The 25,381-nt window shown below is 54.9% G+C and overlaps 1 protein-coding gene across 8 annotated transcripts in view; it reads left to right on the forward strand.

Annotated features, from left to right (window-relative positions):
• The window catches only part of RASGEF1A (RasGEF domain family member 1A), a 116,421-nt gene extending 94,973 nt beyond the window's left edge, over positions 1-21,448 (forward strand). For 5 of the 8 annotated variants that reach the window (XM_074337315.1, XM_074337318.2, XM_074337317.2 and 2 more), the window contains 12 exons: positions 9,547-9,747; positions 11,355-11,477; positions 14,027-14,164; positions 14,876-15,097; positions 15,730-15,804; positions 16,234-16,326; positions 16,713-16,815; positions 16,898-16,977; positions 17,693-17,884; positions 18,755-18,878; positions 19,343-19,415; positions 19,680-21,448. In XM_074337315.1, coding sequence (XP_074193416.1) covers positions 9,547-9,747; positions 11,355-11,477; positions 14,027-14,164; positions 14,876-15,097; positions 15,730-15,804; positions 16,234-16,326; positions 16,713-16,815; positions 16,898-16,977; positions 17,693-17,884; positions 18,755-18,878; positions 19,343-19,415; positions 19,680-19,704 — 1,449 coding nt within the window. In that variant the 3' untranslated portion in view covers positions 19,705-21,448. The remainder of the gene's footprint in view (positions 1-9,546; positions 9,748-11,354; positions 11,478-14,026; positions 14,165-14,875; positions 15,098-15,729; positions 15,805-16,233; positions 16,327-16,712; positions 16,816-16,897; positions 16,978-17,692; positions 17,885-18,754; positions 18,879-19,342; positions 19,416-19,679) is intronic. The other 3 variants (XM_074337316.1, XM_074337320.2, XM_088792159.1) reach the window with 2 other exon arrangements.
• The last annotated feature ends 3,933 nt before the right edge of the window (positions 21,449-25,381 follow it).

A 25,381-nucleotide genomic window follows, 5' to 3' on the forward strand; every position in this document is an offset into this window, starting at 1 on the left:
CCCTGCGCGAGTCTCTTCGCTGTTCTGCGTGATGAGCAGAGTCCTTTGATGGGTTATAAGCTTCCCGTTTCTGATAAGATCTGACGGAGAACTCAAAAAGTGCGCCCCGCTGCCGCCATTCCTATGACGTCACTCGATTTTTATTTGTTTTTAAACACAAAGGAAAATTATTGCTTAGCCTAATTAGGTGCCATTTAAAAATAAAAGAACTGTATGTTCTTTTTTTCCATACTCCAGCACCCCCCAGGCAGCCTTGGCAGGGTGGAGGCTGCCACACACTCCTGGAAAGACCTGAGCCATGGCCTGTCCCCCACCCCACCAGTCCATCTGTAGGGGCCCAGCCTCCCAGCCTCTCGAGGACCCTCAGCCTGACAGTCCCCCCATTGTCCCAGTCACTCACAGCCATGCCCTGCCACTCCTCACACACTCTACTGGAACCTGGGGGCCTCCTCCCTTACAGGCTGGCGAACATGCCAGACTCTGCTTAGCTGTAGTCTTAGGTAGATGCCCCATACACAAGGGGATCCCAAAGCATGATTTCACTTGAGATGGACATCTGCAACCAGCCTCCCACCCCCACCTCTGAGGCACCTTGAGGGGAGTCGTAGAAGTGACAGGACTGGCTTCTAGGTTTATCTCTGAGCACAATCTCTTGTCCAAGCTTGCACCCAGCTCAGCCTCCAGGAAGGAGTCCAAGTGGCCGCCATGTGTGGAAACTCTTGGATTTGGCCCAAAAGAGAAGGAGGACAGAGGTATGGGAGAGGGAAGCCATCCTGCCCTGTGGAAAGGGCAAGGATCCTCTGAAATCTGACCTGCTTGTCCTTGGGCCTCTCTAGTCTCAATAATGGGATGGTTATTGGTGGACAATTACATTTTGTCCCATGAGCAGCCACAGAAGAAGCTGACTGGACAGAAAGGGAGAAAAGAAGGAGGAAAAAGAAGAGGAGAAACCCTGGACTGGGCAGAATCTGTATTTAGGAGTGTGAAGAGGAGGTGGCAAAATTCCTTCAGTCAATGCAAATAGTATTTGGAAATAGGAAGGAATTCAAAAGGAAAATGTGAATTATGCATCTGTAACAAAGCTGTAATTATCAGATCGCTCCCTGGGCTGGGCCTTAGTCGGAAGGTGCCCTAGCTGCGTAGCTCTGTTCCCATGGCAGCGGCCTCTGGCTGGAGTCCAGCCTTCAGCCCAGAGAGTGCACAGTGGTCTTCCCTCATGGCATCTGTGAATGTGATTTCTTGAAGCTGGTTTACGTGGAAACATCACCCCTTGCCCTCTGGCCCCTCGCGCCCACTGAGCTGGGAGGATTCAGAGAGGGATCTGCAGGGATGGGGCCAGCCTTATTCTCCTAAGGACTTTACTGCTGGAAAGTCCACAGGGGTGCAGAGGGAGGAGGGTGAGGACTAAAGAGGCCTAGCCACAGAGGTGTATCACCCCTGCCACTCTGCACCCTGGGTAGGGGCCAAGCCAGCTCTGGGCCCCATATGCCAGGAAGGGCGGTGCAGCCTGGATCTGCCTGCCTGGAAGCAGGAGGCAGCTTCTCTCCTTTTCTCCCTGTCTGTGGAGGGGCACATTGGCCATGCTGGGTGTGGGGAGGTGAGAGGGGTCCCAGAGGTGGGATCAGGGAGAGAGGCAGCAGCAGCCCCCATAATGTGTCTAGGAAGGCAGAGGGTGACCTTGAGGACAGGGCCCACAAGTGCCCTGTGGTTCTGTGCCACCGAACCTACAGGTCCTGAGCAGGTCCTGAGCATGGTGGTCTCCCTCATGCCTTGCTCACTGCCACTTGTGACCTGTCCAGCTTATGATCTGGCCAGGCCTTCACCCAGTCCACCATGCTTGCAGCCAGACCCCGAGGATCTGTGGCGTGTGGCCCCAGCAGGTAGGACCAGGGCTCTCTGGAGCTTTAGAAAGACAAGTTTCAGCTCAGAATTAGGAAGATCTGAGAGCTGGGGTTTGGGGAAGGGAAGGAAAGGCCCCAGCAGGGAACTTCCTGCTTATTCCCTTCCCTTGTTGGGGTGGACCCTTCCCTCCCTGCAGTGGAAGAGCTGGACATGGGGTGCACCTCTGCCTCTCCTCTGCCCCCAGCACCCTGCAATGCAGGTGGGACCCCAGAGGCCATGGTGAAGTGATCTTCCACTGCAGGCTCGCGGGTATTTGCTGCATTTTCTGGTCTAAATCCAGTTGGGGAGCAGCAGGATCGGAGGAGGGAAGATTAAGTGGGGTGATTGGAGGACTAAGGAGATACTGCTGCCTCTGCTACCTGCCCTGCCCTGTAGGGGTGAGACCTGATTTTTGCCACGTGCAGCAGAAAGGAGGAGGCCGGTGTCTCATGGCACAGAAAATACAGGCACAATGCACTGCCATCTGTCCCCCATGGGTCCCTGAGCCTCTATCCAAACCAGCAGGCTTCCCGGAACCCTCACCATTGCCACCGGCAATGGGTGGCAGAGCCAGTAGGTGAGGTGGCTCACCTGCGGAACACTCCGCTATCTACTCCTCCCCTCCCATAGAGGGCAGATTCTTAATTATAATTTAGAGTCACAGGTTCTAGAGTGTGGAGGACACCTTCAGCATACTGATGGCCTCCGCCTGGCAGGGTAGCCCCCCACCTCCAGGTGGTGTCACTAAAGACAGTCCACAGGCCAGGCCAAAATCCTCACTGATGCAGAGGATCCCCTAAAGTTTACCAAAAGGCTTTGCATTTGCTCAAGGAATCATGAAGATGTTGTGGGGGTGGGGGCCATGCATTAAACAAGCATTTTATTTACACATGGATTTGACTTGCAACTTCCTGCTTAGAGTTTCCTACTACATAAAGTGAGGCCCCTTGCACTAATTCCTCTCACTAGGTTGCCCTCCAAGGGGGCCACCTGTCAAATCCTGAGAGCCTCCTGCGAGGGGGTGCTTCATCCCACAAGTCCTGGCCAAGGAGCCCACCTGGAGACTCCTGCAGGCCTGGGCTGGGCTATGCTTGAGGAGGCCAGGAAAGGTGCCTGCTGGAGCCATGGGTGTGTAGGGGAGGGTCTCCATGTGACCTGACTCCAGGGGCTAAGGTAGCTTAGAGGCTGCCTGGCACCGGTCCTTGTTTAGCAGATAATTAGGAACTACTTGCTTTGGAGTGAGTGAGCAAGTAGGAAGTGCCCAAGGGAGGCTCTTTCTAGAGAGCAGATGGGAGGGAAGTCCTCAGGTCTTGGGGCCTGAGGGCCTTGGCACCAGCCTTCCGTCTGCTCACAGGGCCCTTCATCTTCCAGAAGTCTCCTTCAAGTGTGCTCAGATCTCAGCTCCTGGGCAGTCCAATCTTCCCACCTCTTCTTCCCCTTCCAGAGCATTGATGCCCTTCTAACCCATAATATTAGGGCCTTATCTTTGTGGTCGTTGTGCATGCCAGCCACAGCCTGCTCCTGTGGGGGCTGAGCAGGACAGAGCCCTTCACTGTTGGATCTCTAGTGTCTAGGCAGGTTCTTGTTAATGCTGGTGAATGAATGAATGAATGAATGAATGAATGAATGAATGAATGAGCAAGGCATGGGGCTCTGTGGAGCACCCCACCTCCTGCCCTACCCAGTGCACCCGACTTAAGAGAACCAGACAGTCAGCCTTTAGAAGGCTAATGAGGTCCATTTTGCAGATGGGCATGCAGCCCCGCCTTGGCTGCCCCAGGGTCCCTGGCATTGCTGGCTCACATGTCACTGGCCTCGTCTAACTGGCCAGCATGGTTCTCTCCCCAGTTGTAGCCTGAGTTATGATGGGGCTCCTGCCCTGCTCCCCATTAAGGCTGGATTTTTCTGGAACTGGGATGAAACCTGCACCCATTCTGAAATCTCTGCAAAAGACTGCCCTCTTGGTTAAGTGGCCCACCAGGGTGGGGGAACAGGGCTGGCACCCCGCTCCCTCGAGGAGCACTCTCTCTCTCCCAGCCAACAGAAGGGAGACGGGCAAGATGTGGAATTTTAGTTTCTAATTGTGATGCCCTGCAGCTTGCTGAGCTAAAAATAGTCTCCGTTTTTGTTGAGTAGGTTAGAAAATAGAAGCCTGCTTGTGTGCTGTCTCAGAAAGAAGCGCCCTGTGCAAAGCCTGGCAGGGGCAGGTGCCCCTCAGGGCAGATTCCTGGGGACTCAGGCAGGATAGGTCTTGAGGGCCATTTTTGTCCCAGTTTTCCAGGGAGCTGGGATTCTTAACTTCCTGTCCATGGATGAGCTCTGGGAGTCCCTCCATCCCTGGAATCATGCGGATGCCCGGGAACATGGGTTTTTCCAGGTGTGCAGGGCGACGGCCTCTGACTTCATTTGATGTGGATCATGGCTGGCCAGGGACAATTAAAAGGAGAAATGACAGTCCTGAGAAGGCACAGGGCTGTCTGTGCAGCAGGCAGGCCTGGGCAGACCTGTCACCACTGCTGCCTGAGCAACCTATGCCAGTCCTCATCTGAGAAATGGGCATCTCTGCACTGCCCCCTGGGTTGGGGATTGCATCGAGTGAGATGAGCTTTGTAATGCCCAGCACATTCTGGGCTCCAACTCCTGATGGTAAACATTTAACGTATAACAAGGTTAGTCAAAAGAAAGCTTGTCCCTGCTTTCACGGTTCTCAGAAATTTCCAGAATTGCAGACTCCAGGATCTGGAAGGAACCCTAAAATTCTGACTGTGCTGTGGGAACCTGCCCCAGACATCTCCTCCTCGTCACAGTTAAATGGAGGCCTGACACTGTTCCTGTCCAGCTAAACAGGACACTGTCTCCTTCCGGGGTTGGCTGGTGTCCGCACTGTCAGCTGGGAAAGAGTTGGCTGTGTTTGAGGCTGGCCAGTTAGCACTGGTGTCACCTTCCAGGTCTCCTCCTTTAGTCCCTCCGTGCTGAGAAATGTGCAGACACCCCGAGGAGCTGATCACTGAGCCCTGCCTCCCCTCCCTCAGAATTGCCCTGGAGGGCAGAGCTGGTGTTGGGAGCAGGTAGCTGGGCATCAGAGACCTCAGAGAGCCCACCAGTGGGGCAGGCAGTGGCCCCTCCCACGTGGCTCCTGAAGGATGAGGCCCTGGTCCCATGTGGCTCACTGAATCCCTTCCTGCCCCACCCCCCATCCTGCCCATGGGATGAGGCAGCAAGCTGGATGCCCACAGGTCCCGCTCCCAGGCGGGGACCCTCACCCTTAAGCACTGGCAGGCAGGAGATGAGAGCTGTGAGAGCAGAGCCTAGGCATGGGGACCCCCAGGGAGGGTGCCAGGCTGCCCGGGCAGCTGTGAACATGCCGACTCTGCACACTGATTCTGCAGTAATTGGGTGTTTCCTAGAGTTGTCATCATTTGTATTTCTTACTCAAGTACTGTCTGTGACAACTTCAGCTGTGACAGCTTCAGTCTTTTATGAGACCACTGGGCAGTGTCAGGCTTCCCCCAGGCCTTGTTGGGCCCCTCGGTGCAGGAAGTAGGAGAAGCACTCAGGAAAGGTCAAGTGCAGGTGCGCCTGCAGAGACTTGAGGATATAGTGATGGGTGCCTTCGGGTGCTCGCAGTGGCCTTTAACTGTTGTAGTCAGGCTGATGGCCCGGGACCAGAGGGATCTGGGGCTCTGTCACAGCTGCAGCTTCCTGGGACCAGGGGCCTCCTGGGATGATGCAGTGGGGTGCAGGGTCTCTGAAGGCCCTCTCAGGTGCAACCTGAGTTTGTGAGTGGAAGGATGGTGCCCCAGGTCACAAAAGGTGTCCATCTGTGTGTGTGCGGGGCTGCCCTCCCAGGGAATGTGTCCGGCTTTGATTCTCTCCTCTCTGTTTTGCTGTCTAGTGGAGGGTTATGGACCCCTCACAGCCCTGGTTTGCAGGGGCTACATTCGAAAGCACTAACAGGGAGTGGCCTTCAAATCTCTAGCTGAAGTCTCTTGAAGAGCCTGCAAAAGGGAATTGCATTCATAATCTGCAAAAAGTTCCTGAAACACTTTTCCCATCTCTCTCAGGATCTCTCATGGCCTTGGGGCTGCCTAAGATCTCTCCCCTACTCTCTGGAAAGGCTCAGAAGTCTCTCAGACCCTGGCTGACCCCACTGTGCTTCCCACTTCTCTGGAGCCCTCAGTCCAGTCTTCTTCCATTCTCTCAATGCTTTGGTGCAGTGTGTTCCCTAGAAGGTGTGTGTTGTGTGCACTGCACACATGCTGCAGGTGTGTGCACATGCTGTGTGTGTGTGCTGTGTGTGTGTGCGCTGTGTGTACACGGGCTGTTGTGTGCATGCTGTGTGTATATGCTGTGTGTGTGCACACTATGTATGTGTATATGCTGTACATGTATGCACACTCTGTGTGTGTGGCACCTGTGGGCTCTGCCCATCCCCACGGGGCTCCGGCCTTGGCCTGGAAGCCCACCCTTACAGGTATCCTGTTGGGTAGTGGCCATTCTATCTGCAGGCCCAACCCTGGGGCTCTAACCTCTTTAACATGCCTTTATAAAAGTGCTGATTTCAGGGCTGCTGGTTAGCTGAGTTGGTTAGAGTGCGTTGTTACTAACAACAAGGTTGCCGGTTTAATCCCCACCTGGGCCACTTTGAGCTGTGCCCTCAAAAAAAAAAGATGGAAAAGTGCTGATTTCAAAACTCAGTCTCTTTACACTAAAAAATAAGTTATTTAAAAAGTGACAAAACAGATGTGCTGGTTAGAAAAGTTACCAAATAGTTTACAAATGTTTATAGTTCTGAAAGTGAACGTCTCTTCCCACCTCCCTCCCTTGCAGTAAACTCTGTAGTTAGTGTAGCCATGGTGGCCAGATGTTTTCTGTGCATTATGTACACGTCATGTACACTTACATGGATAGCATTTAAAAATGACAAATATGGAATTTTGTGCAGTTGGGGAGTCTGATTGTGGGGTCCTCGGCCCAGCTGCTGTGGGAGGGGTTGCTACCCCACGCTGAAGAGATGGGCCTCCGGCTGTGCCAGGCAGGGCTTTTGTGCAGCTGTGGCCCGCTGCCTGGCATGGAACTCAGCACCTTGGCCTCCTGGTAGGCTCGACCGTCCCTCAGGGCCAGCAGACAGGGGCTGAGTCCCCAGGCTGGCTCCCCACTGGCTCCTGGCCTCCCTGGGACTGGGGCAGGTCTCCCTGAAGACTGGATCCAGGGTGGCCTTGCCCTGTGGGTGATCTTGCAGGGGCTGTGTGAGTGAGTGGGGTGTTAAAGTGCCCCCGCCCAGCACCTGCTGATGAGAGCAGCCTCCGCAGTGGGAGAGGCATGTGGCTGAGAAAATGCCATTCTGATGAAGAAACTTGGGGTCTAGGGTCCGCTGAGTAAGGATGCCACCCAGGGTCACCTTTTGAACACAGAACTATATGATCTTGAGAAAGGTGCCCCACTGCCCACGGGCCTCAGGTGACGCACTGGAGCTCAGGTCCCCTCGGGAGCCAGTGGTGGCACAGCAGAGCAGCTGTGGGTGCCGAGGTGCCTGGGTAGTCCACCTTCCTTATTTTATCCCACAAATGGTTACTGCAACATGGACGAGGCTCTGATTGGGCAGGAGGTGTGAAGCTGAATGATCAGCCATTTCTGGCCTCATGGGTCAGCAATCTAGGGATTAACCCAGGGAGGCTTCCTGGAGGTGGTGACAGTTGGGTTAGACTTGGAAACCCTAGGATTTCCTTAGTTGAGTTCCTTCCCCGTGAGCTTGTTTCACTATCTAAAAAATGCAGGGTTTTCAGTGGTTCTCTGCCTAAGTGGAGGCTTGTTAGAGCTCCGACTGAGGGCTAACTCTGAGTTCCTGACATGACGGGGCCCGAGAATGTGCATTCTAACATGTTCTGATGGGTGTGTTCTGTGAGTTGGGGCCCCCATCCTGAGGGAGGCAGCACTGAGCGTGGACCATGGACATTCCAATCCTGCCTTGTCTTGGGGACTCGCCTTTAGCTCTTGCCCTCCTTGCAAAGGATTTCCAGAGGATTCTAAGGTGGCCTGTAGGTGTTTGACCAGGAGACTCAGTTGATGTGCTGGGGGTGGGAGTCGGCTTTGCTCGTCTCCCATTAGAAGACCCCTTGGAGGGTGCAACCCGGGGTCTTCTAATGACAGTAAAATAATCATGCTACAGTTTGCTCTGCACACTGGGGAAACTGAGGCTAGAATGGCTCAGAGTCTTGCACCGGGTGGGTCAGAGAGCAGGCTGCATCTGAGGGCAGTGGCATCAATGGCAAGGTCAGCACTGAAGGCCACCGGGCTTGAGGAGGGTTTGTGCGCTTTCCATCCCCCTAGGCCTGATGAGGCAGCCCTGCCCTGTGAGGGAGGTCATGTCGCTGCCTGGGGAGGCAGGTAGTGGGCAGTGGCACCGGCTTGCCAGTGACTGGAGAGGACGCAGCCTGGCCACAGCCCCACCACAGTAGGAAGGCCCAGCTCTTCCACTCCAACCTCAGCCACCTGCCCTCCATAGGCGGGACTAGCTGAGCAGTGGGGCAGCCAAGCGCAGCCAGCAGGAGGGAGTACTAGCTTCCAAGGCCTCAGGCTGGGAAATCCCTGCACAGCCCCTCCCAGGTATACCTGTTAGCCTCAGGCAATGAGGAAACTGAGGCCCAGAGGGCTGCAGACTCTTCCAAGCTGCATGAGCGCTTCCAGCAGGTTCTGCTTCAGCGGAGGTGGGGATTCTCTGTTCCCATTACACCAGCAGCCCATGGTGGGCAGCCCAGCATGGGAACATCGAGCCCCCAGATTGCTGCCAACATTCATGACTAACAAGCATCTCAAACTCAGCATGTCTTAAAGCAAGTTCCACATCTTTCCTCAGATTCCATCTCATGCTTTCCCCATGCCAGCCAGTCACTCAGGCCAGAGACCATTTTTCACAGGGTCTACTGTCGACCTTGCCCCCCTCTTCTGCTCCCACCTGACACCAGCAATCTGTCCCTGGGTTATGGCAAAGCCACTGACCCACTAGCAGGGATTTCAGATCACTCCCTTGCTGGATCTCCACCCAGTAGCCAAAGTGCGCTTTTGCCCCGAATCAGGTTACCCCTGTGCTGCTCGGAGCCCCCACAGCTGTTGTCTCACTCAGAGGCACAGCACGCTGCACCCGGCCCCTGAGGTGTGCTCAGTCCGGCCTGTTACTCCTCATTCCAGTCAGCCTGCTCATCCCCTCCACATGCACTGGCCTCAGGACCTTGGCACCTGCTATTCCATATGCCCAGAACATTCCTTTCTGATCTCAGGGAGCTGCACAGCTGATGCCGTCAGTTTGTCCCAATGCCACCGACCCAAGGCTGCTTTGACATCACCCCCCTGCCCCGTATATGCTCAACTTCTCCTTCCAGTGTTATTTTTCTCCATACTTTCTTTTCTCCCAGTGGGATATAACCCCAGGAAGCAGGGCTCTGTGAGTGCTGGCACCTGTGATGAGGCATGGTATGTACAGAGCAGGTGCTGAGGAAACATTGGTCAGACACCGGTGGCTGCAGGCCCTCCCAGGAGGCTGCTTACTCACCTGAGCTGTTGTCCAGTGACACAGCACCTGGCCCTACGGGGCACTCACCTGAGGGCCAGGAGGAGGGCCTGGCGGAGGCGTCTTTGAAGCCTCATAGCCTCATTCTTCTCTCACAGGAAACTATGCCCCAGACATCTGTCTTATTCTCGAGCATACTCAGGCCCAGCTGTAGTGCAGAGGTGCAGCCCGGCATGGGGGAGCGAGGAGGCGGGGCCGACGGCTCTGGGGACCTCATCTTCCAAGACGGACGCCTCATCTCTGGGTCCCTGGAGGCCTTGATGGAGCACCTGGTCCCCACACTGGACTATTACCCTGATGTGAGTGCCTGGGCCTGGACAGGGGTGTGACTAGAGGGGGTGGCCTGGGCTTCATGGTGGCTGCTGCTGGGACGGGGAGGGAGGCCCAGACAGAGCTGGCGGGGCAGCGGGGGGAGGGGCAGGGGCAGCAGGGAAAGTGACTCCCCAGCGATCTCCAGGCAGGTGAAAGATGGCTCTGAGGGCACAAGAAGGCGACACATGAGGGGCTGGAGCAGGGGCCTGAGTTCTGGGTGGGGTCCTGGGGAAGGCAGACGAGTCTGAAGAGTCCAGATGAGGGCCCACCCTGCACATGTCCTGTCCCTGAGTTGGGGCATTTGCTTTGTCATGAACCACCCATAGTCTAGGGTAAGGAGGGACCATGCCCACGGCCACATGGATCCTGGGCACATGCCTGTATGGGCAGGGCCAGCGTGACCTACAATCCACATCCTCCCTCTTCACCTTAAGATGAGGTAGGCACATTCTTGGAATAAACAATGCTCCCTTGTCGTGTGTGGCTCTCCTTCTGCCTTCAATAGCAGCAGTGGCACTGGGCCTGCCTGCTCCCTTCTGAGAGCCAAGCTGTACTGGCCCTTCCAGTACCCACCCACCCCCAGGGCAGAGCCCGGGTCCCTGGCACCAAGTCACACACGGCCAGGGACAGTGGGGGAGGAATTGCTCCCCTCTACCCTGCAGCTTTTATCTGATGATGCTGGAGTCGACTCAGCTTCTGGGGGTTCCTGGCCCCCCACCATGTCACGGTCCTCCCTCCCTCCTGGGGCTCTGGCGGCTCTTCCTCTGTCCTTCCTTCATCCCAATAAGTCCTCTCAGGACCTGGCTGGGGCTGCTCGCTGCCACCCCTCAGCCCAGATCATGAGGAGCCCTCTGAGCCTACACTGCACAGCCAGTGATGAGGGCACATGGATGGGGGATAGGCACCCTGTGTGGCAGGTGGGGACAAAGCACACAGCTGGATAGTGACTGCACATGGGCGGGCAACAGTCCCTGATATTGGTAGTGGGGCCAAGGAGGCTCGGCCCTGCACTCTGGACATGGCCCAGCCCTCTGGAAAAGGCCCGGCCCTCTGGACAGGGCCCGGCCCTGGCCCTCTGGACAGGGTCCGGCCCTCTGGACAAGGCCCTGCCCCGCTGCCCAGGGTCCTCGGTCCAGGCCAGTGAGGCTCTGGAGAAGAAGCAGGCTTGGTGCCAGGCCCAGAGGGCCTTGTGGGCTGGGTACCAGGCTCACACACAGGCCTGGAGAATCCTGCCAATATCCAAGGCTTGGTTAGTGCCCATCACAGGGGAGGGAAGGAGTGGGGAGAAGCCCCGCAGAGCAAGACTGCTGGGAGCTGAGATCATCGGGGAGGCCTCTGTAAGCCGCTGTGAAATGGAGTTGATTTGTGTCTTACAAGGTGGGCAGGATCCAGGTGGCTGTGAGAGAGAGAGAGAGGGAGGGAATTCAAGGTGATGTGAACCATGCAGAAAGCATGGCCAATGCTCGGTGACGCTGGGTTTGGGAGGTGTCCAGGCCAAATGTAGCAGCAGGCTGTGGGCACACCTGGGGGCACGCCAGGCCTGACCCACCCTTCACCTTCTCCCCCTTTTCTTCTCTCCCCTTCTTGTCTTCAGAGGACCTTCATCTTTACGTTTCTGTTGAGCTCCCGGGTCTTCATGCCCCCACATGACCTGCTGGCCCGTGTGGGGCATATCTGCCTGGAGCAGAGGCAGCAGCTGGAGGCCGGGTCCGAGAAGGTAAAAGCAAGCTGACCACTTGGCACCTGTCTGGTGCCCCTGGCCATCCGTCCCACTCTTGCTCAGAGAGAAGCATGCTCAGAATAAGCTGGCAGCACATGGTCTGGCTGAGCGTGGCCTGGGCCCTTCCTGATGGGGGCAGGTCAACTCGTCTCTGCCCTCGTGGCACACCTGGGGGCTGGCTCCCCTCCCAGGATGCCAGAAGTAACTGTTGTTGGTGGGCACTTGCACCCCCTCCCAAGGAAAGGCCCTAGTGGACAGCTGTGCCAGCCTTCCTGATCAGTGCCAGGACCCCTGAAATGGAGGCCTGGAGGTAGCTGGTAAAAAAGAAACCAGTGGGACCTGAGTCACTGCCTACTCTAAGGGGTCAGGTGGCAGCCCCTCAGGCTGGTGCTTGCTCAGTTTTCACTGATCAAACAGGGCTGTTTGCACTGCTGTCTTTCGGTTGTGTCAGGTTTTGGGCAGTCAGGATGGTCAGGAAACCATAGCTCGACTCTGAGGCCCTGAGGCAGGGTCTTGGGGGTGAGCTTGTAGAAGCCTAGGGCCTGGGACAGAAGGGGTGGTGGACATGCTGTTAGAGAGTTGACCGCCTAGCACGGCCTGTCCCTGTTTCTGATGACCTTCCTCCCCTGAGGCCGGGCTCTGAGGTTTGCAGCATAGGCCTGTGAATGTCCACACCTCCTCAGGGTCTTCTCTCCAGAGGGCTCGTCCTGGGGTGCCACGGGGCAAGGACAGGGATAGGCAATGACCATAGCCGGAAGGTCAGGAAAAACTCCTGAGGGACAGGTGGAAAGAAGCATGAGTGGGATGAGTGGGGAGGCTGAGGGTCAGCATAGGAACAGTAGTGGCCTGAGAGGAGCCTAGGGTGAGCCTGCCAGCCTGTGTCCATGGTTACGTGCACAGCAGGGCCTCTGAGGAGGGGACACAGAGCTCTGGCTCCTGCTGAGTGTGGGTGCAGTGGGCATCTGAGGGCACTGTCACTAGACCCTCCTGGGATGCCAGGAGCAGGGCTGTGTGAGGCAATGCCAATTGGGAGATTCCGCCAGGCACGGGAGACTATCACTAAGGGACTGACTGGGGCGTGGGCAGCCAGTCAGGTGGGTTGGAGGCAGGGGAAGGGGCTCAGGAAGATGCAGGGCTGAGAGTGAGGTCCTCCGGGAGCCTGGCAGTCATGGCCACCCAGTGTGTGGATGGTCCAGGTTGTGCAGACGTGGGCAGGTGAGCAGGCAGGGTGAAGAGGGGTGGGAGTAGGGTGAGGGAGGGGCTTGGGTGGGCATTTGGGGGTGCTTTGGCTGGGTTTCCAGCACTCAGTCCTCTCACTCCTGGGCCTGCAGCCACAGCAGGGGCCGCAGGCCCACCTTTAATGGCACAAAGTGGGGAGGAGGCCGCTCCGGCCGCTGGCTCCAGGGTTGATGCCCCTCCCCAGCACTTGCCAGCCTGCTTTAACAGAGGGGGCTGGCAGGAGCCTCTTGTTTCTCATTAATGACTTTGCTTGGTTTTCACTGTGTTCTTTTTTATGGGTAACTTCTAACTATAGAAAATGAAACCAGTTTTCTGTGCCATCATAATGGTGGGGCAAGTGTTTTGAAAATGAATTTGCATAAGTGAAAAAGAGAGCTGACTTAAGGGTGTCAACCGATAGTTGCTGGCACCTAATTCAACACCAACAGAAATCCCCAATTTGGGGTGCGCTGAAGAAGGAGACTTTACTTAGTGCAAACAGCTCAGTTGTGATACAGCTTGGTTGTGAGAACAGCTCAATAGTGTTACAGCTCAATTATGAAACCGCAGGCTGTGAGGCAGACCTGGGGCCAGGCAGCTCTGCTGTGCTCCACCTTCTCTGCATGCACCTGACAGACATCTTAGGTGTTTCAACTCCAGTGGGGGAAACCCACTCTCTAGTCTTCAGTGAAAAGGGACAGTGTGCTCCTCACAAGCAAGAGCACTTATGTAGAGAGAAGTCCTGCCCCTGGTCCCTGACTGGTCTGTCCTCATGCAAATGAGGACTCCAAAATCTCAAAGTTTGATTGGTCCAAAAAGCACTGTCCTGATTGGTCAGAATGGAGCTGCTCTGGTTGGTGAAGATATTAATGGAGATCAGGGAGGGAAAAATACAGCTGCACAGCTCTGATTGGAGGAGCAACATGTCAGTTCTATTGGTTGAAATACTATTCCAGAAGCTCCTTTATAAGGGCTGGCTCAGCCAGCAGGAACACAGTACAGGCAGGCAATTCAGTGTGGGCTTCTCCCTGAAGCGTGACTTTCACGAGAGGTCCCTATTTAGAAAAGGCTGCTAGACTGTTTTTGAAAAAATTTGAGCCCAATTAGTCACCAGAGTCCTTCTTGCTAGGTATCTTCTTTCTCAGGGCTACATGGGAACATGAAACAAAGCAGGTATGACAGAAAAGAAGTGGACAGCCTGGGGGTTGCCCTGCCCTGCAGCCCTGCTCTATCTAGCACAGGAGCAGGGCGTAGGAGCTGGTGTAGCACTTGTCAGCTTATTGCTCACTCTGGTGGGTCAGGACTGACTCTGTGCCCCGCTGCCCCAGGCCAAGCTGAAGTCCTTCTCAGCTAAGATTGTGCAGCTGCTGAAGGAGTGGACAGAGGCCTTCCCCTACGACTTCCAGGACGAGAAGGCCATGGCTGAACTCAAGGCGATCACCCACCGGGTCACACAGTGTGACGAGGTGAGGTCCTCCCTCAACTCTTGTGGAGCTCCTTGGGACAGATCTGTATGTGGTCCCTTTCCCTATCACTCCCCCATGGACACTGCTGGGTGGCTCCATTTGGCGCTGTCCCCTGCCTTGGCCAGCAAAAGGCCAGGCACACCCTTGGCAGCCTCTGCATGTGGGTGACCTTGAGCAGTGGACCAGACCTTACCCTGAGAGTGGAATGAGCCAGGCTCAAGCCTCTCCTGGGCGTTGAGTGGGTGGAGTGGGGCCTACTGAGAGAGGTCAGAGCCCGTCTGCCTTTCCTGGCTCCCAGCCTGCTCTTGGCTTTCAGTTGCCGGGAGCCTGGCTGTGCCTCGGCGGTGGGAATGCGCCATGTGCTCAGCAGCGCCTGTCTGCCCAGAGGGCTCAGAAAGCCAGGGAGAGCTATAGGAGGGGCCAGTGCTGCCTGCATCAGGGAATGAAGGCTCCTGGCCATGGAGGAAGCCCTGGATGGCTGCTCCCTGTTATGGGCCCCTCTTGCTGTGGGACGGCCCTGAGAAGCAGCTCAGCTGTCCACCTCTGCCTGCAATCAAGTTGCACTTTTCGGAGCCCACACATATCCCACTCTACCAGGCCCAAGTACTTACGGCAGGTTTGGGTAGGGCGTGTGGCCTCAAAGCCACACATGTCCCTGGAGACTTGCGGCCAGCCCATGCCGGCACCTTCATCACTCCCTGACCCCCACAGGAGAGTGGCACAGTGAAGAAGGCCATCGGCCAAATGATGCAGGGCCTGCTGCTATCCCTGGCTGCCCGGGGCCAGCTTCAGGAACTTCGGGAGAAGTTCCGCACACCAGCTGTGGACAAAGGGCCCATCCTTAAGGCCAAGCCGCCAGCCACTCAGAAGGATATCCTGGGCATGTGCTGTGACCCCCTGGTGCTGGCCCAGCAGCTGACTCACATCGAATTGGTCAGTGCTGCAGGGAACCTGCCCAGGGTGGGGCTGGGGTTCACTCATGTTGGACCCCTGACATCTCTCTCAACATAGCACTGTGGGGTCTCCCTCTCTGGGTACCCTGGTGTGTCAGGTAAAGCCTGCCAGCCGGACCACTGCCTCCAGCAGGCATGTGTCCAACTGAGCAGCAGGTTTCTCTGTGTGGTGCCTGGGTCCCCAGGATCACCGCAGTCCTGTGTTAATGGGAGGGGCTCGGGTGGGGAGGACTGAGGTGGCCCAGGATGGAAGACCAGCCTGGGAGGAGGTGAAGGCCTTCAATGGTGAGAGCCAGTTCCCCTACCGTGTCGCCTCACCCTGTCTGTGGCCTGGGAAGTTCCCCTGCATGTGGCAGCCACTATCCTGAGGCTTCCACCTCACTCCCTTGCAGCCCTGTCCTCTCCCCTCCAGGGGAGGGCCTTCCAGACCCTTTGGGTACTTTTGGAGGGCCCTGGGCAGGGCCTGCCCCCTGGCTGGGTGCGCTGATCAAGTAGGCCATGGCACACAGGTCCTGACTGCTGCTCTGAACACGCCCTATACCCGGGTGGGGCCTGCCCACGGATGGCAGGCTTGCCACTGCTCACCCCTCCTGTGCTGTGTCCCCGCCCCAGGAGAGGCTCAGCAGCATTCACCCCGAGGACCTGCTGCAGATCGTCAGCCACATGGACGCTCGAGACAAGCACCGGGTAAGGGGCTGTGGCCTGAGGGTGGGCCTGGCTCTCACACCCCATGCAGGGTGGATGGGGCCCCACCCAGCATGCCTGAGCATGTCTGCTGTGTCTGACCTCATAACCCCACGGACATGGGTCTGACCCCTGGTGCCTGCTCCAGGTGCTCAGCGGATGGCCACGTAGGGGGACGCATGCTGGGAGTGAGCCCAGCATTCCTGGGGACCCGGACAGCCAACGTGGCTCCAGGCCTAGCTCTGGGCCTTCTGGAGACCCAGGCTAACAAAGGGGACCTGTCCAGCTGCCCCTACCCCAACATCGCTTCCAGTTTCCTCTGGCCAAGGCTCCTGCTCCTCGGTTCTGGGGGCAGGGCTGGGTAGCACCCACTGGCAGTGTCCTTGGGCGTCCTGTGACCTGCTGTGCACCCCCCCACCCCCCACTCCCCAGTGCCGAGGGGATCTGACCAAGACCTACAGCCTGGAGGCCTACGACAATTGGTTCAACTGCCTCAGCATGCTAGTGGCCACTGAGGTGTGCCGGGTAAGCACTGCATGGTGGACACACACAGGGTGATGCCATCTGTTCCCCGGCCCACAGAGCTGCCCCCTCAGATGCTGAAACTTTGAACGTGGAAAGCCTCCATTGCTGGTGTCTTGGAGGTGCACCACCTCCTCCACGTCCAACAGTGATGCCTTAAATTACAAGACCTATCTGTGGTGTGCACCCTATGCCCAGCACCAGAGAGGTGCCCAGAATCAGAGAGGCCACAGTTGCGTTTCCTGCCTCTGCAGCCCACCAGTGCCCCTCACCCTGAGTCTGACAGCTCTGTGGGCCCTGGGGCAACCCCAAGCAGGTGCCCTTCAAGGATTGGGGGTGGAAGGCATGCCACCCTGGCGGTGCTCACGCTGGACTGCTGGTGCCTCCAGGTGGTGAAGAAGAAGCAGCGGACCCGGATGCTGGAGTTCTTCATCGACGTGGCCCGGGAGTGCTTCAACATCGGGAACTTCAACTCTTTGATGGCCATCATCTGTGAGTGCCCGGGCCGGCGCCTCCTACCCAGCCTCTGCCTGGCCCACGTCCCCACCCTGAGCCTACCTGCCCTCCCTTGCAGCTGGCATGAACCTCAGTCCTGTGGCACGGCTGAAGAAAACATGGTCCAAAGTCAAGACAGCCAAGTTTGATGTCTTGGAGGTAGGCACCCAGGCTTGTCTTGTGTTGGCCTGAGGAGGGTGGGCCTTTCACCGTGCTCTGCTGCCGGCCCAGACCTGCTTCCCACAGCGCTGGCTGGTGCTGGCGCGTGGAGCCGTGGGACCTGGCCGCCCTGCGTAGGCGGGTGCCTGAGCTCTCCTGGGCCCAACTTTAGTCAGAGCTGGCATCACCTAAAGCTCTGGGGAGCAGTTAGTGAAGAGTTAGACAAAAGCACTGTGTAATGCTAAGCAGACAGTTCTCTTTCTAGCCCAACTTTCCACAGTCCTGGGTCATCTGAGTGGCTCAGGCTGACAGGTGAGTCACTGGCAGTCTTGCCCAGATGGATTTGATCACAGAATCCATTTTTTTTGTAAACCTGTGTCTTGAGGGAGCTGGACAGGTTGGGGAGGTGAAGGTCTAAGCAGAGGGGCAAAGGAAGGTTTTGAGAGGAGAGGAGACCTAGCCTCGGCAGGGCAGGGAAGAGGTGTGTGTGGGCTGCAGGGCTTCTCTGCAGTTTTCCCAATGACACTCGGGCCCAAACTCTTAAAACCTGGCTCTGTGCTGGGCTTCCCTGCTCACTTCCGGGAAGGAGGCCTCTTCTGGAGACAGTCCGAGGCACTGAGAGGGGAAGTGCCTTCCCATCAGCGTTTCCCAGCGTTTCCCAGCTCCTCTCTGCAGAGGGGCACAGGGGCCGTGTTCTCCCTTCGTCTGCCCACAGCACCACATGGACCCATCCAGCAACTTCTGCAACTACCGCACCGCCCTGCAGGGGGCCACACAGAGGTCCCAGATGGCCAACAGCAGCCGGGAGAAGATCGTCATCCCCGTGTTCAACCTTTTCATTAAGGACATCTACTTCCTGCACAAAATCCACACCAACCACCTGCCCAATGGGCACGTCAACTTCAAGGTGAGCTCAGCCCCACTGTGGTCCGAGGGGCGGGGCCAGCTGTCCCAGCACAGGGCAGACTCCCAGCCTTGTTCCAGGGCGGGCAGAACCCATCAGCTGTGGTCCTGTTGCAGAAGGGCCTCTAGGACTGAGAGCTCCAAGGTGGGTCACACTTGATCTCCAGGTGTGAGTTTGCCCTGCCCTTCTGGTGGATGGGTGGTCCACTACAGGGCTTGGAGACACAGGGAAGCTGCGTTTACCTAGGACCCTGGTCCCAGCACTGACCCTACCAGGGGACAGAGAAGGGGCCACCCTGGGGTCTTGGGAGTTGGGAAGGCTTCAGGCAAGAGGGACTCAGACAGGAGGAGGAGGCAACCAAATTCCAGAGGGAACTGAAGACCTGTCTGGCTAAGGGAAGGAGGGAAGGACAAAGGTGACTGGGAAGGTGTGGTAGAGCTAGGCTGTCGGTGTTCACCTCACACAGGTAAGGGATGGGAAGAAGTCATGGATTCCCACATAAGCCCCAAAGAGTGAGATCATGACTTGTCCTGGTTAGTGGTACGTGCTGGTTGAGGCAGGGATGGCTGCCTCAGCCCAGGGTCACAGATGGGGCCCTGCTGCGGTCCCTGTGCAGGGGAGGCACAGAACCTGCTTCCAGCCTGATGGCTCAGGCAGAGGGCAGGACAGTGTGTTCTCTGGGACACCTGCTGGCTCTGTTGCTGCACAGAACACTTCCATGGCCACAAAGCCAGCCATGCAGGGCCACTGTCCCATCTTGCTGGGAGCAGGGAAGGGAGCAGCAGACTGAGACCAGAACCCACCCTGCCCCTGAGCAAAGATGTCCAGCTTAAGATGACAGTTGAACATCCAGTTTGTACTTTGCCCCTTCAGAAATTTTGGGAGATCTCCCGACAGATCCATGAATTCATGACATGGACACAGGTAGAGTGTCCCTTTGAGAAGGACAAGAAGATTCAGAGTTACCTGCTCACAGCGCCCATCTATAGTGAGGAAGGTGAGGCTGCCTCTGCGAGCAGCAGAGCCCTCCCCCTGGTCCAGGTCAGCCTGGGGGTGGGCCTGGTCTTCATTCCCATGCTACACAAGGGAGCTCAGCCCACAGGGGTGAGTGCATGGGGGTGGGTCATGGGCAGATGACAGACGAAGGGTAAGGGCAAGGAGAGACCAGCCTCCAGAAGCCACTTGAGAGCCAGAATGGGAGCGGGCCAGTGCTGCAGAACTAGGCAACTTGTCAGAGTCCCCGAGCATGCAGCTGGGAGCTCTAGGCCTAAGTAGCCTGGAACCTCACACAGCATAGACCCTGGACAAGCCCAGGCCAGAGGCCACTGTCCCCTTGGTCTGGGAGTTCCTTCTCAGCCTACCTGCACCCCTACAGTGGAGAGTTAGAGAAGGGCTAAGTGGTATGGCAGGCAGGCTGACTACATGTGGATGTGGGTTCTGAGGGGCTTCCCCGTCTCTCAGCACTCTTCATCGCCTCCTTTGAAAGTGAAGGTCCTGAGAACCACATGGAAAAGGACAGCTGGAAGAACCTCAGGTAGGAGAACTACAGGGACAGTCCTGGGTGCCTCCAAGACCAGACCCTAGGGCTAGGGGCGGGGCATAGCGGCACCTCCACAGCCTGGGGACAGGAGGGTGACCCTGGTGCAGCTGCCAGGCAGATGGAGGCTGAGGACTCAGGGCTTGAATGTGCCCGGCTCCTCCCCTGGAGGGCTGGTTGTTGGCAGTCAGGCCTCCCCATAGCCCAGGTCTGCCCTCTGCTGCAAGCACCTGACCATGTCCTGTGCCTGTCCATCTGTAGGACCACTGTCCTTAACAGAGCCTGAAGGTGTGGATGCAGCCTGCAGACCCACGAGGAAGCACACATGGGACCTGAACTTTAATCTTGTGGCTGAGATGCGGTGGCCTCACTGGTTGGGGTCTATTTGTATATAACTTTTATTGAAAAAAAAAAAGGTAGTTATTTCATGCATCAACCTTTGAAACAAAATGTTTTTGTTTATTTTAAATACCAGGGCAGGGCCCTGGTTTGGGGAGGGGTGGGGAGAGTATCATGGGAGATGGCATCCATGATAACATCTTGGTCTAATGAAATGTAGATCTTTATTTTCTACTTTTGATTATATCCACATCTTATGAAAAAATATTTTAAAAAACCCAACCAAAACCAACATGAGCCCTGCCTGCTTGGGTGCCCTTCCTGTTAGTGTCTCTGATGTGGGGCTTGTGCCTTAGAGGGTACTGGGGGGCTGTCTCCTGCTCTGCTCTACCCTGCAGCTGGCAGCAAGCGCCTGTGGAGGTGCCGTGAAAGCTGGGCCCTGGGCTGCAGGCACCTGTCCTCGACACTTGGGCCAGGAGGTCCCAGTCTCCCAAGCCTCAGGGGGCCAGGAGGTCTCATTTGCATACTTTTGGAGGCAAACCTTTGAGTATGGGCTTTCCAAAGTTTACATTTTCCTTTTCCTTTATCAGGGATTTATGAGGTCGGGAGGGGCAGGGGACACCTAACAGCATGTTTTCTGTTGGAATATATCTGGTGAATCTTTCTTCAACTACATTTTAGGAAAAAGAGAAAATCTAAAATAATGTAAGGTGGGGGGCAGTCATGGAATTGTCAGTTTTCCAGGCTGTCCCTGGAAGATACACTTAGCTGTAATGAAGAACGTATAAAGCAGACGTGAGGATGAGGACTGCAGAGCTGTTTTTGAAACTCAGCTACAAAGTGAAAAGCAGCAGCTCCTGCTCCCTTCTGGGTGGGGCTCCCCTAACAGCATCTGAAACACAGAAACGGAGCCAGGCCCGTATGCTGGAGCCCACTCACTAGCAACTGCCCCACAGTGGAGGTGTTTTCCACTCCCAACTCAAGAAGCTCCATTTCCTGACTTCCTGGCTGGGGACAGTGACTGCCCCGCTCCGCTGAGAGAGGGAGGTGGACCCTCCACGCTGACTTCAGCTCCCTGGCATTGGGCTTGCCTTGTACAAGCAGGTTTGGAACTACTCACCCATGTCTGTGTCCGCTCCCCTGGCTCCAGCAGGAACCTCCAGTCGAGGCCTGGTTAGGATGGGTCAGTCAGTTGCTTAATTCGCACAGCTCCCGGGAGAGGGTGGAGACGTGAAGGCGAGGCCTCGGGAAGAGGTCTGTGATCTGCCTCTGAGGTCGCCTTCAGCCTGGGAGGAGCAAGAATATTTACACTGTATTGTCACAGTGTTTTTGCACTTTTCAGATGTCCTAGATAGTATGTATTGTATACTGATAGCACATATTACTTTGTTTATGTATTTGAGATAAAGAAAGGCTTAAAACATAAGAGTATATATTTGGAATACGATACTAGAACATTTCTGTACTTGCATTAAGGAGCTTTCCCATTGTGTACACTTCACTGGGTCCTTACTTCTGATACCTACCTGACAATGTCTGTGTTTGCCACTTTGTTTTCCTGAGGATACTCCTAACTGTGATGTTTTGGTATTTGACATGAACTGTGAATATAAAGCTGTACTGTAAGCAGGGTGTCCATTGTCGGTGTGACTGCACATATTCGCATCAATAAAAGAACATGTCGCTCCTAAGTGTCTGCTCTGTGCCACTGTTGAGCAACAGTGATGGCTGGGCCACCATGGGCCCACCACCTTCCAGAGAAATAGCAGCTGTCACCACACAGCATTCAAACACAGGACCTTTCAAATCAGTGGCACAGGCTATGTGTCCCAGTCCTGCCCTGCTCAAAGTAAGATCCACAGGGACAACAGTCGCTGCTTGCATTACATAGTCATGTAAGTTTGGGCAATCTAACTTAAACAGGATTGTAAAGACACCTTTACTGCAGGACTAATCAGAACCTTTGGTGCCCATGGGCACTGGGGTCTCTCCCAGAGTGGGGAGTTAGACAGCATCTGCCGGCATCATTCTGCAGAGCAGCTGGTGGAATGCGGTTCTCAGTGGGGCACTTTCCAGTATAATGAACCCCATTCAAGGGCATTAGAGAAAAGGGGTCTGTTGAGGGTCATACAAGAGCTTGTGGAACTGAAGGAAAAGAATGAGACTAGAACGGAAGCCAGACTCCCACCTGCTTCTCTCTGGCCTGTCCACTGCTACCCTGTTAACAATGCCTGGCTCCATGAGGTTCCCTGGTCAAAGCTCACCAACCCTTGCCTGCTCCTTCAGAGCTAACAGCCCGTTTTGAGTGGGTTCAGTATCTGTCATGCCACTAGACCAGCACTCCTCAATGGAACGCTTTCTGGGTGATGGAACGTGCTGTAGCTACACTGTGCAGTATAATAGCTGCTAGTTACAGGGAGGTACTGAGCACTGAACACTGAGTAGTGAGCCAGTCCAGCTGAGGGTGTACATTTAAATAGCTAGTGGTCACTACTGGATAAAAGGCTGCCCTGTCCCCAGTGCCTTGTGAAGTGGACAGCACACAGTAGGTGCTCAGGTGTTTGTGGACCAAATGAGGATACCTGAGGATGTGAGTTTGGGGTAACTGACACCACTTTTTAGGTCTTTACATTCAATGGCATTCTTAATTTCCTGATAACGTTAATTTTGGAAGTTTTTGTCATCTGAGAAGGGGCAGCACACTTTTGGCTTGTCTCCGACCTTGAGTTTGAGCTGGGAGTGGACAGTGTGCTCCCTGGCTAGCTGGCACTATTCCCCACAGGGTAGTCCCTCCAGGGAAGTGCTGCTCAAGGGGCAGGACCCAGGCCAGCAGCAGTGGCCCTGGGGGCTTGTTTGGAATTTATGCTCAGGGCCCCACTGCGCTCCTGCTGAATGAGGGATGGGGAGTCCAGGCAAGCCTGAGCTCTCCTGGCAGCTGAGGTTCTGCAGGACATGGTTCCTGCTTACTCTTAGAGCCCGTCTCTCCCAGGTACCCTCTACCTGTCAGGCACAGTAAACTCAACACGCCACACTGGGCCCCTCTAATACACATGCCATCCGACTGTCACACATTCTTGGGGACCTGTTTACGTCTTTGAGGGTACTCTGCTCTCCCCAGCCCCACCCCTCCGACATCACACTGCTGGCCTCTGTCTTGTGCAGTAGAGTCTCGGTTGTGTAGGAGCCACTTGCACGGATGTGTGGCCAGCACAGTGTGCAGCTCCTAACAACACGGCATGGTGACTGAAGGTTATCGTTCACGTCACACGCACGTTTCAGGAGCAAATCTGTTACAGATCAGATGTGACAGAAAGATAAACTAAGGGTCTCTACTAAGGCTGGACAGACTTCTGGGATTAAAACTAAGATTACTAGTGAAAATATACGCCTACTACACCTAGATGTCAAATGTACGTCATGTTCCTCAGGGAGGCAAGGCAGGAGAACCTAAGAAGATTTGAGTTCTAGTTTCCAGGTCGCAGCTGGCTGCCCTGGGACAAGCTCTTCACATTTGTAAGCTTCCATCTTCTCACAAATAAAATGGGATAACGATGCGCTGCTTCATGGTGTTGTCGTAATGTGATGGGGCTCCTCAGAAGCAGTCAGTGTCTGCTGGGCCCTCATTGAGCACCTCTGAATGCCAGCCCTCCCGCAGAGAGCAGGGTCTTCTGGGAAAAGTGAAACAGGGTTATAAGTGCCCTTCTCAAAAGAACAATTGAAGTCCTCGTCAATGCAAATATATTCCAACATTACCAAAGAGCCACTGAAGTGTTGAGTCAGTATATAACCATTCCCACAAATTTGGGATTCAGAATTACTTTTTAAATGAAAAGGCTACAGGCTGGTAACCTTAGATCATGTCAACACAATTCCTATCTTTATTCTCAAAAGGAAGTCATGATGTTGCGAGGAAGGTGAGGGGTGCCCCAAACCCCACAGTTATCTATCCCAATGTACCAGGACTCAGGGATGGATCTGCAGGAACAATGCTGAGAAAACGGTGTTACCAAGAATACAAGAAAGTGAGTTGTGCTGCTGTCCATTTCTGGAAGTGCTGGCCTACTGAAGTCAACTGATAAAGTTATACAAATTTAAAAATCCAAGTGAAGGCAGGAACCCAGAGGGGCCAGGGAAGCTCTGAAGTCAGCTTTGACCCTGAGGCCAAGGACCCTGAGCTCCCATTTTCAAGTCCACAAGGGGTATAGAAGGTCCAGGGCCTGCTCAAGAAGAGGGGTCAAATAGGGGACCCCAGCCCATAAAGCTGGCATCCCAAAGAACCACCCCTCTGCATAATAGTGAATTTGAAATAAAATGCTCCACCTCCAACCCCACCAAGGGGGTTAAGGAAAAACTGCCTGTTTTGAACCTCAGCATGAATAGGGGTGCCGAAATTTTTACCCCTGATTGTAACAAGTCAGTGAATTTCATTAAGTTTTGCAGCACAAATAACACTGGTCAAAAAACTTAACCTGAGACTTTAGTTTATCATGGCCCTGAAATGGTACGGCCCCTAATTTACTTAGTAGAAACAAATATTCTGATATATATTGTTTAAAAAGTCTTTCCTTAGCTGTATCTAATCTTCTGTTAAACCCACCAGTTGGAATTTAAAACTTTATCTTCATTTCTAGAAGAACCAAATATAGGTTCTTTGCCAAGTCGTTTTGGTCATAATTCTGAACAAATTACCAGACTGTATGTAGCACAGAGAGAAAAAGATTGGGAAATATGAAACAGGTTAAGAGACATGGAGGATTCAATAGGTTTAACATATGTTATCAGGGTTCTAAGAGAGAGAGAATGAGGCAGAGATAATGAAAATATAAATTCTGAGAATCAGAATTTATAAAAGACAACAATCTAAGGAGCCCAAACAACCTCGATCAGGATCAGAAAAAATAAATCTGCACACAGATGTCACAGTGACACAGAACAGAGGTGAAGAAGGATAAGAAAGCTGATTACCTTCAGAGAAGTATCAGCTGTTAAGCTGTAGTTGCTGCTATGTTTTAAGTGGCCACAGAATTTGGGTGTCGAATACGCATTCACCAGGCACACTGAGACAGAGTTGAGGCAGCAAAACACTATTTATTAAGTGAGGCAATAAGTAAGACAGACAGAATAAAGCAAAGTAAGACAAAGAGCAACAGTGAGTTCTCACCACCCGAAGAGTGTTTCCAAGGTGCTAGGGAACCGAGACAGCATCTTAGTTAGCTTCAGGTGTGTCCGGCGAGCATCCCCGTCAGAGTTCCGACTAGGGTTCCCCCAGGACACTAATTATATAGGGTTTTCCCCAATAGATTACCAGTTGGGAAAGAATGCCAGGCCATAGCGATTATACTTGGCAAGCATGGGGACAATGAATCACAAGTTTCACGGTAATTATCTAGGGTAGAAGGCAGGGGACATGATTCTGGCAGTTTCACAATGTACATGAGGTACTATAGTCACAGGGCAACCTACATGATCTTATTCATGCGTTCCACTGGTGGGTCAGCTATTGTTCAACCAGGGGGGCTGGCGAGGCCTTCCCGAGTTTACTCCTGTTGACTGGGGAGTCAGTGTCCGGGTGCCACCCAGACAGAGTGTTCCCCTGACGGAAGGCACAAAGGGGCACCTAACTC

The sequence above is a fragment of the Rhinolophus sinicus genome, chromosome 15 (genome assembly GCF_057876585.1).
Source record: "Rhinolophus sinicus isolate RSI-liver-muscle chromosome 15, RSI-T2T, whole genome shotgun sequence".
Lineage (NCBI taxonomy): Eukaryota > Metazoa > Chordata > Mammalia > Chiroptera > Rhinolophidae > Rhinolophus > Rhinolophus sinicus.